General features: G+C 45.1%; 1 protein-coding gene across 1 annotated transcript; it reads right to left on the bottom strand.

The window, feature by feature from the left end:
* Positions 1-420: 420 nt before the first annotated feature.
* LOC139340950 (uncharacterized) lies at positions 421-1,302 on the bottom strand. Its single transcript, XM_070977106.1, has one exon. The coding sequence runs from the start codon at positions 1,300-1,302 to the stop codon at positions 421-423; it is 882 nt and encodes a 293-aa protein (XP_070833207.1).
* Positions 1,303-17,764: the final 16,462 nt, after the last annotated feature.

The following is a 17,764-nucleotide window of genomic DNA, read 5'->3' as shown; positions in this document are numbered from 1 at the left end:
TGCAACTCCACCTCCTCTGCCGCTGCCTCGAGGAATGTGGGTATTAATATGGCTCGGAGGAGTAGCTTCATTTAAGCTCACATACTCTTCAGGACACAGCCAGGTTTCAGTCAGACAAAATAAATCAACATTATGGTCTGATATTAACTCATTTACTAGAACAGCTTTAGAGGACAGAGATCTGATGTTAAGGAGTCCACATTTAATTCTCCTATCTTGTTATACTATTGCAGAGGTTATTCTAATTTTAATTAGATTCTTATGTTTAACTCCTCTTCTCTGTACTTTTGGTTTACTTAGTTTACGTGGTCGGGGGGCAGACACAGTCTCTATGGAGTGTTGGGTGGGTAACTGCTCTAATGGAGGCGCAGAGAAGCGTGTAGGACTGCAGCTCTGCCTCCTGGTCTCAACTCTGAGTTGTCAGGGGTTAGGTTCATAAATAAAATCGGTCAGATTTCTAGAGATGAGAGCTGCTCCCTCCAAAGTGGGATGGATGCCGTCTCTCCTAATCAGACCAGGTCTTCCCCAGAAAGTCTGCCAATTATCAATGAAGCCCACACCGTTTGCTGGACACCACCTCGACAGCCAGCGATTGAACGATGACATGCGGCTAAACATATCATCACTGGTCAGATTTGGCAGGGGTCCAGAGAAAACTACGGAGTCCGATATCGTTTTAGCATATGTACACACCGATTCCACGTTAATTTTAGTGACCTCCGATTGGCGTAACCGGGTGTCATTACCGCCGACGTGAATAACAATCTTACGGTATTTACGCTTATCCTTAGCCAGCAGTTTCAAATTTGATTTGACGTCGCCCGCTCTGGCCCCCGGCAGGCATTTGACTATGGTCGCTGGTGTCGCTAACTTCACATTTCTCAAAATGGAGCTGCCAATAATCAGAGTTGGTTTCTCAGTGGGTGTGTCGCCGAGTGGGGAGAACCTGTTAGAAACATGAAGCGGTTGGTGGTGACCTGTGGGCTTCAGCTTGGGACTATGCTTCCTTCGAACAGTCACCCAGCCTCCCTGGTTTCCCGGCTGCTCGGGAGCTGTCGAGGGACGGCTAGCCGGAGCTGCACTTGGTCGGTCCGCACCGACTACGGGGGCCTGGCTAACTATAGCTAATGGTTTTGTTTCCATGGTGCGGAGCCGCACTTCCAACTCACTAAGCCTCGCCTCCAACTCACCAAATAAACTACATTTATTACACGTACCAGTATCACTAAAGGAGGCAGAGGAGTAGCTAAACATGTGACACACCAAGCAGGAGAGAGCTGGAGAGGGACAGAGAGAAGCCATCGCTAGCTGCTAGGCTAAGTTGGTATAGCTAGCAGAGCAGACAAGCGCGTAGACAAATAAAATTGACGGTCGCTAAATAAACAGACTTATGGGTGCTTGAGCAGAACTAATGTTACTCTAGAGCGCGGATAAAAGGCCGCTGTAACAAAACACAGAGCAAATTACACTCAGAGGAACAAGAGCCACAAACGCACACTACTCGTAAGGCAGCAACCAGAAACAGGAAGTGAGACGATACGCTTACCTCAGCACGTCAGCACGCCCAGTGCCAAACAGTGACATTCGCTGCATGAAAAGCACTCAAATCAAAAAAAGCCCAGGGGCCTCATTTATAAAACTTACTGACACACAAAACGGGGCTTGAAAGTTGCGTACACAACTTCCTACGCAAAGGCTGTGATTTATAAAAATAAACTAAAAAATACATTTAATGTCATCACATATCAGACTTATAGACCTGCATAATCATAAACACCCAAGTCTGCAGTGTTATACATGTGTTCCTTTAGTGAGCCGTTAGGCCTCCTACTCTATGCACAATGTTCATATATCATACTTCCATCTTCAAATGATACAGAACGGTGGATGGCACTGATTGATTAGTAGTAATTGTGACAAGGTGTGTAACAATCATTCAATTTGCTGAGTAAGCATATAAATAGTGCAGTGACACTCGTGCGTAATGCTGCACAATGGATGCGCTGGCACTGCTGGAAGATCACGCAAATGATAGGATCAGGATCAGGCCTACTACTGTATGCACAATGTTCATAACATAACATAACATAACATAACATAACATAACATAACATAACATAACATAACAACTTTATTTGTGTAGCACATTTAAAACCACAAAGGCAGCCAAAGTGCTGTACATAAAATTATTCAAAAAATAAAATAAAAATTGAGAAGAATAAAAAGAATAGATAAAAGTCAGGCAAATATAAAACACTTAAAACAGAAAACAGAAAACAGACAGATGGGCTCACAGCAGGTGCTATTTCAGGGGGATGCCAGTCAAAATAAATTAAGAAGTGTTAAAAGCCAAGGAATAAAAATGTGTTTTTAGAGAAGATTTAAAAACTGGGAGCAAGGGGGCCTGTCTGACATTCAGTGGTAACTCGTTCCAGAGCTTGGGAGCCGCAACAGCAAACGATCTGTCTCCTCTGAGCTTAAGGCTTGTTTTGGGGACTGTGAACAATAATTGATCTGCTGATCTCAGGGGTCGAGGTGGGCAGTAAGGCTGAAGCAGATTGGAAAGATATGGAGGAGCGAGGTTGTTCAGGCACTTAAAAACAAATAGCAGAAGTTTAAAATTGATTCTGTAGTACACAGGGAGCCAGTGCAGGGAAGCCAGGATGGGTGTGATGTGCTCATGCCTATGGGTCTGGGTAAGCAGGCGTGCAGCAGAGTTCTGCACAAGCTGCAGACGGGCAAGAGAATTCTGGCTAATTCCTATGTACAAGGAATTACAGTAATCTAGACGAGTCGTGATAAAAGCATGAATTAATTTCTCTAGGTCAGGTCTTGATAAAATGGGTTTCACCCTGGCAATCTGTCGTAGTTGATTAAAACTATACGACACTGCTGATCTGTTTTTCAAATTTAAAATCAGGATCGAATTTGACCCCAGTCTATGAGTGGCTGGACTGAGTCTGCATCGTTTTGAGGCAATGGAATGTAGATCTGGCAATCATCAGCATAAAAATGAAATGACATATTGTGTTTCCTGAAAACAGAACCGAGGGGGAGAAGGTATAGTGCAAATAAAATAGGGCCAAGGATTGAGCCTTGGGGGACCCCATATGGAAGAGGAGCTGTTGAGGACACAGTGTTGTCAAGTTTAACACAGAAGCTTCTGTCAGTCAGGTACGATCGGAACCAGTCGAGGGCAACACCCTTAATGCCCACACAGTGCTCAAGGCGAGAGATTAAAATGCTGTGGTCAGCAGTGTCAGAAGCAGCAGACAAATCTAAAAGCACAAGGACAACAGACTTGCCAGAGTCTGTTGACAAGAGTATATCATTTGATATCTTCAGAAGTGCTGACTCTGTGCTGTGGAGGGCTTTGAACCCAGACTGGAACAGCTCAGTGATACAATTATCTTTTAAAAAGGGCAACAACTGGTTGTAGACCACTTTCTCTAAAATCTTGGAGATAGACGGAAGGTTAGAGATAGGTCTGAAGTTGGACCACAGAGAGGGGTCAAGGCCTGTTTTTTTGAGTAGGGGCCGTACTACTGCATGTTTAAAAATCACAGGCACTGTACCAGAGGAGAGACTACTGTTGACAATTGCAAGGACACTTGGTCCAATAGTGCCAAGAACCTCTCTAAACAAACGAGGGGGCATAGCATCTGCAGGGGAACCGGAGGGCTTCATGTGATAAACCGTGTCCTTCAAAATGGAGAGGGACACTGGCTCAAACTGGACAAATACAGATGTGCAGGGCAGGGGAACCGAAGGGTCATAGGAAGACTGAGAGATACAGGCTCTTGTTGACACAATTTTCTCAGTGAAAAAGTGGAGAAAGCTTTCACAGGTTTCAGGGGAGGCATCAGAACCAACAGACTTGGGAGCGTCAAGGACTGTATTTATGGTTTTGAACAGAGCATGGGGGTTATTACAATTAGAAGCAATTATTTCTGAGAAATATTTATTCTTCTCAGCTTTTACGGTCTTCTGATAGCACAGCAGACTTTCTTTAAAAATGCCATAAGAAACATGCAGCCTGTCCTTTTTCCACCTGCGCTCTGCTCGCCTACACTCTTGCCTGGCTGCACGAGTGATGTCATTCAGCCAGGGCTCGGGTGCAGGTTTGGTGCGCCGGCTCTTCAAGAGAGCGATGGTGTCAAGTGTTTGTAAACAAATAGAGTGAAACCTTGTTGCCAGCCCCTCAGTATTCGAACACATACGGGCTTTAAAATTACCCTCGCAGAGACCACTAAAGGTAGAGGAGAACTGAGCTGGAGAGGAGGAGTTGAACTTCCGACAGCGTTGAAGGGGGGCGCACAGTTTAACCGGACGCTGAATGGGGATGTCAAATAGGATTGGCATGTGATCCGAGAAAACAGCATCGCAAATGTCCAAATTGGAAACACACAGACCATAGGAGAGCACTAAGTCAAGTGTGTGTCCAAGCTCATGAGTGGGACGAGACAGACTGCACAAAGTTAAAAGAGTCAATACATTTAAAAAGTTCCTGGAGATCGGCTCATCTGGGCAACAGGTGTGAATATTAAAATCACCAATAATAAGAACACGGTCGTATTTAGGCAAAATTTCGGCCAGAAATTCAGAAAAGTCGCTTATAAAGTTCTTATTGTACTTGGGTGGTCGATAGATGACAGCGCATAGGACAACACGAGAGCGGCTCAGTTCAAACAAGCAAAGTTCGAAGCTTGTGAAGGAGGATTTTTAAAAACAACTGCTATTCCACCCCCTTTTCGATCCGACGCCTGCGGGGAGTTAAAATAGCAGCAATCCAATGGTGAGAGCTCAGTAATACAGGCTGAATCACCAGTACCCAGCCACGTCTCCGTTACACAGAGAAGATCCAATCCACGAGACATGAAGAAATCCCTCAGAATATGGGTTTTATTTGCCAGTGATCTTGCGTTGACAAGACCAAACCTGGCAGGGACCAGTATATCCGAGGCATCAGCTGTTCGCGGAGCTCGATGCAGGGTCCGTAGATGATGGGGATTCACCCCACGCCAGTGGGGATGTGATGTGATGTGGCGCTGTATAACGATGATTTCAATGGGGAAGGTGACCGGTGGAGGTTGCAGTGATGGTGGCAGTGGTGGCTGGGGTCTGCAGGGGGAGCTGGTATGGAAGACTGGGCTGTGAGTGGTTGGTGATGTGGGCGTAGATGAAGAGGACTCCAGCAAGGGGATGTGCCAGATAAACAGTCAGTCGCGTGGAGCATTTTGGATAGCGTGTTGAATGTTTGCCGTAAGCGCACGGCTGCCAAGCCTGCTAGGATGGACACCATCGGCTCTGTAGAACGAGGGACGGTTCCAAAACAGGTTAAAATTGTCAATAAAAGTTAAAATCTCTACAGGTGGACTGTAACTAGGTGTTCAGGGAGAGGAGTCTGCTAAAACGCCCTGCTCCGTGGGTGTGGATTGGCAGAGGACTGCTGAAAAAGACTCTCTTTCCAATGAATTTTAAAAATCTAAAAAGGGCCAGGAAGTCATTTTTAATCAGCTCAGACTGCTGTCGAGAGGAATCCACGCATCCCACATGAACCAGGACCCAGGTTATGGAGGAAGGGGACGAATGGAGAAGTTCGGGAAGTTTATTTAAAATGACCGGGACTGTTGCTCCAGGGAGGCAGTGTGTGGTGGCGTTAAAAAAACGGACATTCCTTATTATAGAATCTCCCACTATGAGAGTGGTAGGAGAGAAGAGGGGCCGAGGGGATGAAGAGAAAGAGAGCTGTGGAGAATAGTTCACGTTGGCAGCCCTGTCCACACGCGCAGGATGGTCAGCTGCAGGCAGATGGGAGGCCAGTGCCAGAGGAGGAGTTGGAGGGGTATCGGCAGCGGCTGAGGGCCAAGGGCGGCGCAAACCACCGGAGTGAATCGCCCTGCGGGCCGCTTCCACCTGAATCCACCTGCGCAATCATCCAGGTGGAGTGTGATTTATAAAGGGAAAATTGCGTGCAGGTGTGAGTATGCACGGTTTTATAAATCCGAATATTTTTTGGCATACGCCATTTTCAGCTTTTGGGTGTACGCACACTTTTAGTGTGGATTCTACGCAAAGTTTTATAAATGAGGCCCCTGGAGTATACTGTTGAGTGCATTGTCCATATACCTCATCATCATCATCATCATCTTCAACTGCTTATCCGGGGTCGGGTTGTGGGGGCAGCTTCAGCAGGGGACCCCAAACTTCCCCTTCCCGGGCCACATTAACCAGCTCTGACTGGGGGATCCCGAGGCATTCCCAGGCCGGTGTGGTGTGGTCTCTCCACCTAGTCCTGGGTCTCCTCCCAGCTGGACGTGCTTGGAACACCTCCCTTTGCCTTCTGGCTCAGCTCTCTTTTTGTCACAACGGTGCGGTAGAGTGAACGCAATACCACCCCCGCTGCTCAGATTCTCCGATCAATATCACCTTCCATTGTCCCCTTACTCGTGAACAACCCCAAGGTACTTGAACTTGTTCACTTGGGGCAAGGACTCATTCCCTACCTGGAGTAGGCAATCCATCAGTTTTCTGCTGAGAACCATGGCCTCAGATTTAGAGGTGCTGATCCTCATCCCAGCCGCTTCACACTCGGCTGCGAACCAATCCAGTGAGTGCTGGAGGTCACAGACTGATGATGCCAACAGGACCACATCATCTGCAAAAAGCAGTGATGATACCCTCAGCACACCGAACTGTAGACCCTCTTCCACCCGACTACGCCTTGATATCCTGTCCATGAATATCACAAACAGGACAGCACACAGCTCTTGCTTTGGGTATATAAAGATTGGATGGCGCCCAAGAAGTGACCCCTTCACCCCACACGCCCGCAGCACCTCCCACAATATCTCCTGGGGGACCCGGTCATATGCCTTCTCTAAGTCCACAAAACACATGTAGACCGGACAGGCATACTCCCAGGCCCCCTCCAGGATCCTTGTGAGAGTAAAGAGCTAGGGCCTCATGTAGAAAGACTTGCATGGATTTCCTGAGACATGGCGTATGCTCAAATCCAGAAAATGTCGTACGCACAAAAATATCCAGATATATGAATCTGTGCGCACGCATGAATCCAAGCACATTTCTTTCGTACATCCCAATCAATGTGGAATTGAGCGCACATGTTGGAGTACCCTAGCCCTCCCTGTCCACGCCCCTATTTAAATACGCAAATCATATTTAAATAAGCCCTGCACCTGGGATTCCCCTCACTGCACGATCAGAAAATCAAAAACGAATGAGTAAGATGGGAAAGAAAAAGAATTTCACGGAAAGCGAATTGGAGGCGCTACTGGCTGGAGTGGAGGTGCGCAAAAATGTGCTCTTTGGCACACTGTCCTCCGGCATAAGCAACAAACGGAAGAGGAGTGAGTGGGAGAGTGTGTGTGAGGCTGTCACTGTTGTGGGGACAGAGAAGCGCACACAAGCAGAAGTAAAAAAGAAGTGGGCCGACATTAAGGTTGATATGAAGCGGAGGGTGGCTGCCCACCACCAAAGTGTGGCCAAAACAGGTGGGGGACAGGAGAAGAGGGGCCCACACCGTTTGAACAGAGAGTTGCCGCAATTGTGGGTGACACTGCTCTCTCAGGGGTGGTGGGAGCACATGTGAGTGACTCTGATGACCCCCAAGGTAAATACCTATGTATTTGTGTAACTCACAGCAAATGTGTTCATACGGTAGCCTGCTCACAGCCGTGTAAGATAAAGGTTCATGTGTAAATGCTGTATGTTTGGTATTATTTGGTTTGAAATCTTTTGAATTTAAATTTAAACATGGCAGCATATCAAAGAGGATATCAAAGACTTAAACTCATGTTTGATTACTCAATTTATTATTTTGAAACACAGGAGAGGACACGCAGTTGCAGCCACGTGCCACAGACTCGGGTATTCCTCCACCGTCCCCAGCGTCTCCGGTGCCAGTATGTCGCATCCACCGGCTGCTGCTGCTCCTGCTGCTGCTGCTGCTGTTGCTGTTGTCCGCCCCTCACCCGTGCTGTGCTGGAGTCACAAAAAAAAAATCATTAGAGCAATAGGTGGCATGAATGATCGCCTAGGTCAACTAATAGGTGTCCTCACAAATATTGGTGAATCAATAAATGCATTGGTGAATAAGTGAATTCTGCGTCCTTGCCTCTTTTACATGCAATCAATTGTTGCCGGACCCGAAGGGCCTCCTGGGTAGGATGCACATTCATGGGTCCAGCTTCTGGTTCATCTGGTGGGGGGACATGCTGCTCTGGCAGTATTATAGTGTGCCAGTGTGCCACATTGTAGAGGATGCTGCATGCCATCACAATGCGGCACACCTTCTCGGGACTGTACAGCAGCATACCCCCAGTCCTGTCCAGGCAGCGCCACCGTCAGACCGATTGTCATCTCAACGACTGACTGAGTGTGGGAATGGAGGTCATTGTACCTCCGTTCTTGGTCAGTCTAAGGGTTGTTGAGAGGGGTCATCAGCCAGGTCTTAAGTGGGTTGCCACGGTCACCTGGGGTCAGTTGAAAGCAGACAAAGTAAACTGGATTTACGGTTTCCATTTGTTAATTTTATACACTACTTACATGGATCACGCACTTTGTTGCAAATTAGTGCAGAAGTGCGCCGGGGAAAAGGTGAGGCTGATTAAGACATTTCACACTTTACGCATGAGGTTATGAACATGAGTACTTTGCACACAGAGACAATCAGGGGCTTGGTAGAAAGATCTTAAGCTGTAGTTTAACCAGCAAGAAACAGCAAGTCACAAGCAACTTTAACCACTGACTAGTAATGATGCTGTGAAGATGGGATAGAATTTGAGGGTGCACATGCTGAATGCGCATCATAGGGATTAATATTAGGACAATTACACAAATAAATTTACTCACCAAGAAGCCACCCATCGTGCACAGTGCCAGCTTGTAGTCTGTTCCAAACCATGCTATTACTCAGAATGTATGAATCATGCATTGAACCAGGCCACCTTGCCACAATGTTGGTTAATTGCATTTGCGCATCACATATGATCTGTACATTGATCGAATGAAAATGTTTCCTGTTGACATATACAAATTCATCATGTGATGATGCCGCTTTTATAGCAATGTGTGTGCAGTCAATAGCTCTGATTACATTTGGAAAACCGGCTCTCGCTGCAAATTGCACTTTAATGTTGACCTGTTCAGCTGCATTGTATGGGAATTTGATATACCTGGCTGACATGCGGATAATTCCGTCCCACACGGCTGGCATGGCTCGGCTTGTGGTCGACTGGCACAGTTCATGTGTCTTTGATGTGCACATCCCAGCATCACCTCTAAGTGTCACCAAAGGATCAACAGCTGTAGAAATGTATGTACGCCAGCCATGAAGTTGACGTGACGCACCGCACATTTCGCTTCAGATATATCTGAACTTTGCCTTGAAAAAGAGTGTACGCCAAGTTTTTGTGCGTACGCACCCTTTGTACATGAGGTGCCTGGTCTATTGTTCCACGGCCAGGATGGAATCCGCATTGTTCTTCTTCAATCTGAGGTTCGACTATCGGCCGAACCCTCCTTTCCAACAATTCAATTCAATTCAATTCAATTCAATTCAATTCAATTCAATTCAATTCAATTCAATTCAATTCAATTCAATTCAATTCAATTTGTATAGCCCCAAATTACAACGAAAGTAGTCTCAGGACACTTTCCATATAGAGCTGGTACAGGCCGAGCTCTTTTATCTACAGAGACCCAACAATTCCCTCACGAATAAGCACTTGGCGACAGCAGTGAGGAGAAACTTCCTTTTAATAGGCAGAAACCTCAGGCAGAACCAGGCTCTGGGTGGGTGGCCATCTGCCTCAACCGGTTGGGTGAGAGAGAGAGAGCAAGAGAGAGAGAGTGAGACAGACAGAGAGACAGACAGACAGGGAGAGATAGAGACAGTGACACAGTAACAATGACAGTGGATGTAATAACAGTAGTAGTAGTTGCAGTGGATGTCAGGCAGGGCCATGGCAGGAGACACAGCTGTAATCCACAATCCAGATTCAGCCACTATCCACAGGAACCTGCGAGATGACAAAGCACAGAGACTCTGGGGAAGGAGCTAAGTTAGTAACACGCCGTGGTAGGACATGAGAACGTGCGGATGGAGAGGGAGAGAAGGACAGAGGAGCTTGGTGTATCTTGGGAGGTCCCCCGACAGTCTAATGCTATAGCAGCATAACTAGGGGCTGGTCCAGGACAAGCCTGAGCCAGCCCTAACTATAAGCTTTATCAAAAAGGAAAGTTTTAAGCCTACTCTTAAATGTAGAGACAGTGTCTGCCTCCTGGACAAAGACTGGAAGATGGTTCCAGAGAAGAGGAGCTTGATAGCTAAATGCTCTGGCTCCTGTTCTGCTTTTGGAGACTTTTGAACTCTTTAAGATAAGAAGGTGCCTGACCATTTATGGCTTTGTAAGTAAGTAGGAGAATTCTATTCTAAACTTTACAGGGAGCCAGTGCAGAGTGGCTAATATTGGAGAAATATGATCTCTCTTCCTTGTTTTTGTCAGAACATGTGCTGCAGCATTTAGGCAGCCTGATAGTCAGGAATTGCAATAATCCAGCCAGAAGTTACGAATGCATGGACTAGTTTTTCTGCATCATTTTGAGACAAAATATGCCGGATTTTTGCAATGTTAGGCAGTCCTTGAAATTTGTTTTACATGGGAGTAAAAGGACATGTCCTGATCAAAGACAACTCCCAGATTATTTACAGTGGTGCTGGACTGCCATCCATAACTGCTATATCATCAGAAACTGAGTTTCTAAGATTTTTAGGGCCTAGTACTATAACTTCAGTTTTGTCTGAGTTTAGCATCAGAAAATTGCAGGTCATCCAGGTCTTTATGTCCTGAAGACATGCTTGTAGTCTAGTTAACTGACTGGTGTCTTCTGGCTTCATTGATAAGTATAGCTGGGTATCATCTGCATAGCAATAAAAATTTATTGAGTGCTTCCTGATAATCTTACCTAAAGGAAGCATATATAAGGTGAATAGAATTGGTCCAAGTACAGAACCCTGCGGAACTCCATAGCTGACTTTAGCTAGCACAGAGGAGTCGTCATTAACATGTACAAACTGAGAGCGATCTGACAAGTAGGATTTAAACCAGTTTAGCGCAGTTCCCTTAATGCCAATGAAGTGTTCCAGTCTCTGCAATAGGATACCATGGTCAATGGTTTCAAATGCAGCACTAAGATCCAATAAGACTAGTACAGAGACAAATCCTTTATCAGATGCAATTAGAAGGTCATTTGTAACTTTAACCAGTGCTGTCTCTGTGCTATGATGCACTCTAAATCCTGACTGGAAATCCTCAAATAAACTATTTTTGTGTAGAAAGTTGCACAGCTGATTAACAACTGCGTTCTCAAGAGTTTCTGAGAGAAAGGGAAGGTTGGATATCGGTCTATAGTTGGCTAAAAGCCCTGGATCAAGAGTAGGCTTTTTAAGTAGAGGTTTCATTACAGCTACTTTAAAGGACTGTGGTACATAGCCTGTTGATAAAGACAGATTGATCATGTCTAATACAGAGGAGTCAATTAAAGGTAGAACTGCTTTAAGCAGCTTAGTCGGGATGGGGTCTAAAATACAGGTAGATGATTTTGATGATGAAATTACTGAAATTAGTTGGTGAAGGTCGACACATGTAAAACAATCTGCGACACTGACACAAAACTGCGACAGGATGAACAACAGTTTCTACAGTTTCTGTAGAAACTGACAAAAAAATACCTGTTGATAGCAGGAGCTGATGAATTCTGTCTCTAATAGAATTTTATCATTAAAGAAGCTCATGAAGTCATTATTGTTCAGAACTAAAGGAATACATGGTTGAACAGAATTATGGCTCTCTGTCAGCCTGGCTACAGTGCTGAAGAGAAACCTGGGATTGTTCTTATTTTCCTCTATTAGTGCAGAGTAATGGGCTGCCCAAGCACTACAGAGAGCTTTCCTGTGTATTTTAAGACTGTCTTGCCAGGCGAACTGAAATTCTTCCAAATTGGTAGAACGCCATGTCCTTTCTATTTTCCGTGAAGTTTGCTTTAATTTACGGGTTTGAGGAGTGTACCATGGAGCTAACCTCCTCTGTTTAATTATCTTCTTTTTTAGGGGAGCAACAGAGTCAAGTGTCATACACAATGAACCTGTAGCACTATCAACCAGGTAGTAAATCTGGGAGGGACTGAGGTTAGCATAGGAATCCTCTGTTGTCTTGAGACATGGCATTGAATTAAATACTGATGGGATCATATCCTTAAATTTAGCTACAGCACTATCAGACAGTCAGTCAGTCAGTCAGTCAGTCAGTCTGGTATAAGAATTTTTGCCTACTGGCTGGTAGTCTGGTAATATGTGTAGCTGAACTGGCCTCTAACTGACCTTCTCTTACCCTCTCTGACTTCTCATGAGAAATGGAAGTGTAAACCAGCCAACTGATTGAATTATAGACCATCTGGTTTACTTATAATGAAATGTGATTTTGGAGAGAGACAGGATGTCTGGCTTAACGACTACTCTTCTCACACATTGAAGGAGGAGAGCCAAAAGGTCAATGCCTTTACCTCATGGGAATCTCCTACCCAGGATGTCCCATGTTAAGGCTAATTCTTCCCCAATAGCCCTAAGGGCTCAAGACAATAAAACTGTCTGGAGAGACTAATGGACATGCCTCAGAGGAACCCACAAAAATCAGCATATGCTGATGGGTTGTAAATTGGACATTCCTGAAGCAACTGGTGCATGCTTGTGTGCTTTTTCTCAATACTCCACCAAACTTCTATGTTAAACTTAACTTTTGATGTTTCCACCCTACAGGACTCATTGTATGCATAATATTGGTCTTTTCCCAGTATCTCTGACCTGAAGTATGACAAAGTTGTGATTTTAACGGTTTTATAAAAGTTTGTCTGAATTGTCACCATAAAACCATACTGCCATCCAGAGGTTCCTAACCGTCAGATTGAATATGCTTGACTTGACACATTTATCGATAAGTAACCGTGATCGTGATAATCATTTTGGCAAATATAGTCTCCCTTTCTCTATTTCTTTATCTTTATTTTTGTATCAGTTATACATTGAGTCCTCATTCATAGTAGGACGAGTATTGTAAATTGTCACCATGATTATCGTTTAATGTTGTCATCCAATCATAGGAATTGCCTAACGCATGTTGTGAACAATGTTGAAATGTCATTGAAAATCGTCCATTCAAAATATATGTGATTGACCATAGTGAGAAGCAGATGAGCCCCTCGTATGAATCATTAATTAATTCCAGCTCCATGAGGCGAGTTTACATTGCGCGTCACAAACCGTATCACGTGTGTGACGGCCTGCCCATTAGACACGCCCCGAGCGAGATTTAAATGTCTGCAGCCGCAGCATGAGTTCAGTGTGCGTTACTCAGTTTTGTCTTAAGTTATGTTACGTTATGTTTAGTTTTGTTTGTTACTTCTTAGTTGTCTTAGTTTTGTACAGTCGTTTTGCTCTTTAAGTTTTTCCCGTCTTCGAGCTACGCAAAAGCCATACCGAGTAGCGTGATTTAATTTTCCGAAGACGTGTTTCTATAGTTTTGCCGTAAACTTTCCTTTTTCTAAGCCACACGTTTTTGTTTTAGTCTGTAAATTTTAGTCAAATAATAATAATTTTGTAGACCCTTTTCGATCGGCCATCGAAGAGACTATCAATTTTGTTACTATCAGTCTAAAGTAATCCGTCACGGACTCAACCGAACCAAAACCCTGCAGCCAGCTGTTGATCCTTGGTCTGGGTTAACAACCATCCGGAGCCGTCCCTTATCTGTAACCGACACCGTAGAACCCAGTTCGAGAGACATCACCGTCCAACATCAGCTCTTCACCTCGGTGTGCCTGGGCCTTCCACCGGACCACCGAGCAGATCGAGCCACGGACGAGCACCTGGGCATCTTCGAGTTAGTTCAGAGCAGAACTCACCAGGACGCCAGCAATCCAGTAGGCATGCTCAGCGGGTTTGAATAAGAGTTGGTCCGTGAGGTTAAGATGCTGCTAATTTATCCAAATTCTCTCAACTGCTCGTTTAATCCCTTAACTTTACGTTTGCGTCCCCATTATCCCCTTTACAACTACTTCTCACTATCGCCAAACTTGTTTGTCATCGTGTTGCTATAAATTTCTTTTGTGTTCTGTCATATCACCTCATATCTTCTGTCGTACCATTCATGATATATCATTCATTATCCTGCTTAATAAATGAGATTTTGATATAAGTCCTGGTTAGACGGTGTCCTTTTGAGCTGAATATATACGATCCAGAGTTTACACTCCAGATTATCAGACTGGTTTACTGTTAATTCATTTGTTAGTATTTTATCAGCGTTATAGCAGTTAATTTCTGCAATCCTTCTTAGCTGAGGAAGGTGGTGCCCCGTCATTTTATCAACGAATGCAACATCAAATTAAGGTAGTCCCCCTACATATGAATTCAAAAGTTATTAAATGATGGTCCGATAAAAGACGATTATGTGAGGAGACTATTAAGTCTTCAATTTCAATGCCATATGTCAGAACAAAGTCGAGGGTGTGGTTAAAACAGTGAGTCGGTTCATGTACATTCTGATGGAAGCCAAATGAGTCTAATACTGAGATAAACTCAGTGCTAAGGCTGTCATTATCAACGTCGACATTTTCATTAAAGTCACCTACAATAATTACTTCATCTGCTTTAAGGACTAAACCTGATAGAAACTCAGAGAACTCAGCTATAAATTCGGAGTAGGGGCCAGGAGAGTGGTATACTATAACAAATAAAACTGGCTGCACTGTTTTCCATTTTTCATGAGAAAGAGTGAGAACAAGACTTTCACATGAGTTATAGTCGAGTTTAGGTTTAGGGTTGATTAAAAGGCTTGAGTCAAAAATGGCTGCAACTCCACCTCCTCTGCTGCTGCCACGAGGAATGTGAGCATTAATATGGCTCGGAGGAGTAGCTTCATTTAGGCTCACATACTCTTCAGGACACAGCCGGGTTTCAGTCAGACAAAATAAATCAATATTATGGTCTGATATTAACTCATTTCCTACAACAGCTTTAGAGGACAGAGATCTTTTTTTCAGGAGTCCACATTTAATTCTCCTATCTTTTTGTACTATTGCAGTGGTTGTTTTAATTTTAATTAGATTTTTATGTTTAACTCCTCTGTACTTTTGGTTTACTTAGTTTATGTGGTCGGGGGCAGACACAGTCTCTATGGAGTGTTGGGTGGGTAACTGCTCTAATGGAGGCGCAGAGAAGCATGTAGGACTGCAGCTCCACACACACCACACAATGGTAACTTTCTTGGCATTCTGGAGGTCATTTCCCAGTTTGATCCTTTCCTGGCTGAACACATGAATAAGTATGGTCAAAAGGCGAGGGGAAGCACATCCTATCGTTCATCCACTATATATGAGGAGTTGATAAAGCAAATGGGCGACAAAGTGAAAGCTACCATAGCTGCAGAAATACAGCATGCCAAGTACTTTCCTGTGATTGTGGACTCCACTCCTGATCTGTCACATATTGACCAGCTGACCTTAATTTTTCAATTTGTGAATGAAGAAGGAAAAATAATAGAATGTTTGTTTTGAGCCAACTGAGAATCACACAGGGGAGAGCTTGGCCAATACTGTAATGGCTATGCTTGACAGTTTAGGCCTAGATATTGCAAACTGCCGAGGTCAGGCATATGATAATGCAAGTAACATCCGCGCTCACTTGAAGAACAAGAACCCCTTAATCCATTATATACCCTGCACAGCGCATTCTCTAAATTTGGTGGGTGCCAACAGTATTGAAGGCAGTTGTCAAGATGGAAGTCATTTTTTTGACCTCATGCAGTCCTTATATTCAATTCAATTCAATTCAATTCAATTCAATTCAATTCAATTCAATTCAATTCAATTCAATTCAATTCAATTCAATTCAATTCAATTCAATTCAATATTCCTTTATTCGTCCCTCGAGGGGAAATTCCGAATTTCACAGCAGCATCAATAACAGAATAGAATATTAAAAGACAAAGTGCATGCAGTTAACACAAAGTATATACAAAAGAGTGTACCGGGAATAGTATTTACAAACCTAAAATATTGCAGTTTACAGAGAAATATTGCACAGATTACAGGCTTTTATGTACTGAAATATTGCACAGATTATTGCCCAGGTTATTGCACAGATTATTTCCCAAAAAATTGTTCAGTTCAGTTATTGCACAGAATGTTATGCAGATCATTGTACCGCCTACTTGGAGCAGTTTCTATTGTAAAGTCTGATGGCTGCAGGAAGGAAAGACCTGCGATACCGCTCCTTCACACACTTTGGATGTAGCATCCTGTCACTGATGGAGCTCCTCAGTGCAGTGAGTGTGTGTTGGAGGGGGTGGGAGTCATTGTCTGTCATGGAGGACAGCTTGGCTATCATCCTCCTTTCCCCCACCTCCTCCACCTGCTCCAGAGGGCATCCCAGGACAGAGCTGGCCTTTCTGATGAGTTTGTCCAGCCTCTTCCTGTCAGCTGCTGTGATGCTGCTCCCCCAGCAGACTACATCATAGAACAAGGCAGAGGCCACAACAGAGTCATAGAAGGTCTTCAGGAGTGCCCCCCGCACCCCAAAAGACCTCAGCCTCCTGAGCAGATAGAGTCTGCTCTGTCCTTTTTTATAAAGTGCAGTGGTGTTATGAGTCCAGTCCAGTTTGTTGTTCAGATGAACACCCAGGTACTTATAAGATGTGACCATCTCAATGTCCCTTCCCTGGATGTTCACTGGTGATGGGGGAGAGTGTGGGCGGCGGCGGCGGAGGTCCACAACCAACTCCTTGGTTTTATCCGCATTAATCAGCAGGTGGTTCTGCTGACACCAGTCCACAAAATCCTGAATGAGTCCTCTGTATGACCTATCGTCCCCATCTGTGATGAGGCCGACAATGGCAGAGTCATCAGAGAACTTCTGCAGGTGGCAGGTGGGTGACAGGTGGGAAAAGTCCGCTGTATAAAGGGTGAAGAGGAACAGTGCCAGCACCGTTCCCTGGGGCCCCCACACTGCAGAGGACAGTCCCTGACACACAGTCCCGTGTCCTCACATACTGTGGGCGTTTGGAGAGGTAGTCCACTATCCAGCATGTGAGGTGTTGGTCTACTCCTGAAAGCTCCAGCTTGTTCCTCAGGATGGCTGGCCTGATGGTGTTGAAAGCACTGCTGAGATCCAGGAAAAGGACCCGAACAGAGCTCCCCGGCAGCTCCAGGTGAGACAGGGCTCGATGGAGGAGGAAGATGAGGGCATCGTCCACTCCGATGCCAGGCTGGTACGCGAACTGCAGCGGGTTCATGGACGAGCTCACCAGGGGGCGCAGGTGGGCAAGGACCAGCCGCTCCAAGGCCTTCATGAGGTGCGATGTTAGTGGCACCAGCCTGTAGCAGCTAGGGTCCTTAGGATGTGGGGTCTTTGGCACAGGTACCACGCAGGATGTCTTCCAGAGTCGCGGCACCCTTCCCAGCCTCAGACTCCATCCATCCATCCATCCATTTTCTATGCCGCTTATCTCTTTCGGGGTCGCCGGAGCCTATCTCGGCTGTCAACGGGCAAGAGGCGGGGTACACCCTGGACCGGTCGCCAGCCGATCGCAGGGCACATACACACACCATTCACACTCACACTCACACCTAGGGGCAATTTAGAGTCACCAATTAACCTAATGAGCATGTTTTTGGTCTGTGGGAGGAA

Source organism: Chaetodon trifascialis, chromosome 2, assembly GCF_039877785.1.
Source record: "Chaetodon trifascialis isolate fChaTrf1 chromosome 2, fChaTrf1.hap1, whole genome shotgun sequence".
Lineage (NCBI taxonomy): Eukaryota > Metazoa > Chordata > Actinopteri > Chaetodontiformes > Chaetodontidae > Chaetodon > Chaetodon trifascialis.
Note: the sequence above shows the minus strand (reverse complement) of the source record. Positions and strands in the feature narration are given on the sequence as shown.

Coding starts and splice junctions, on each gene's coding strand:
- LOC139340950 (XM_070977106.1), bottom strand. CDS start 1,302: ATGGCTTCTCTCTGTCCCTCTCCAGCTCTCTCCTGCTTGGTGTGTCAC.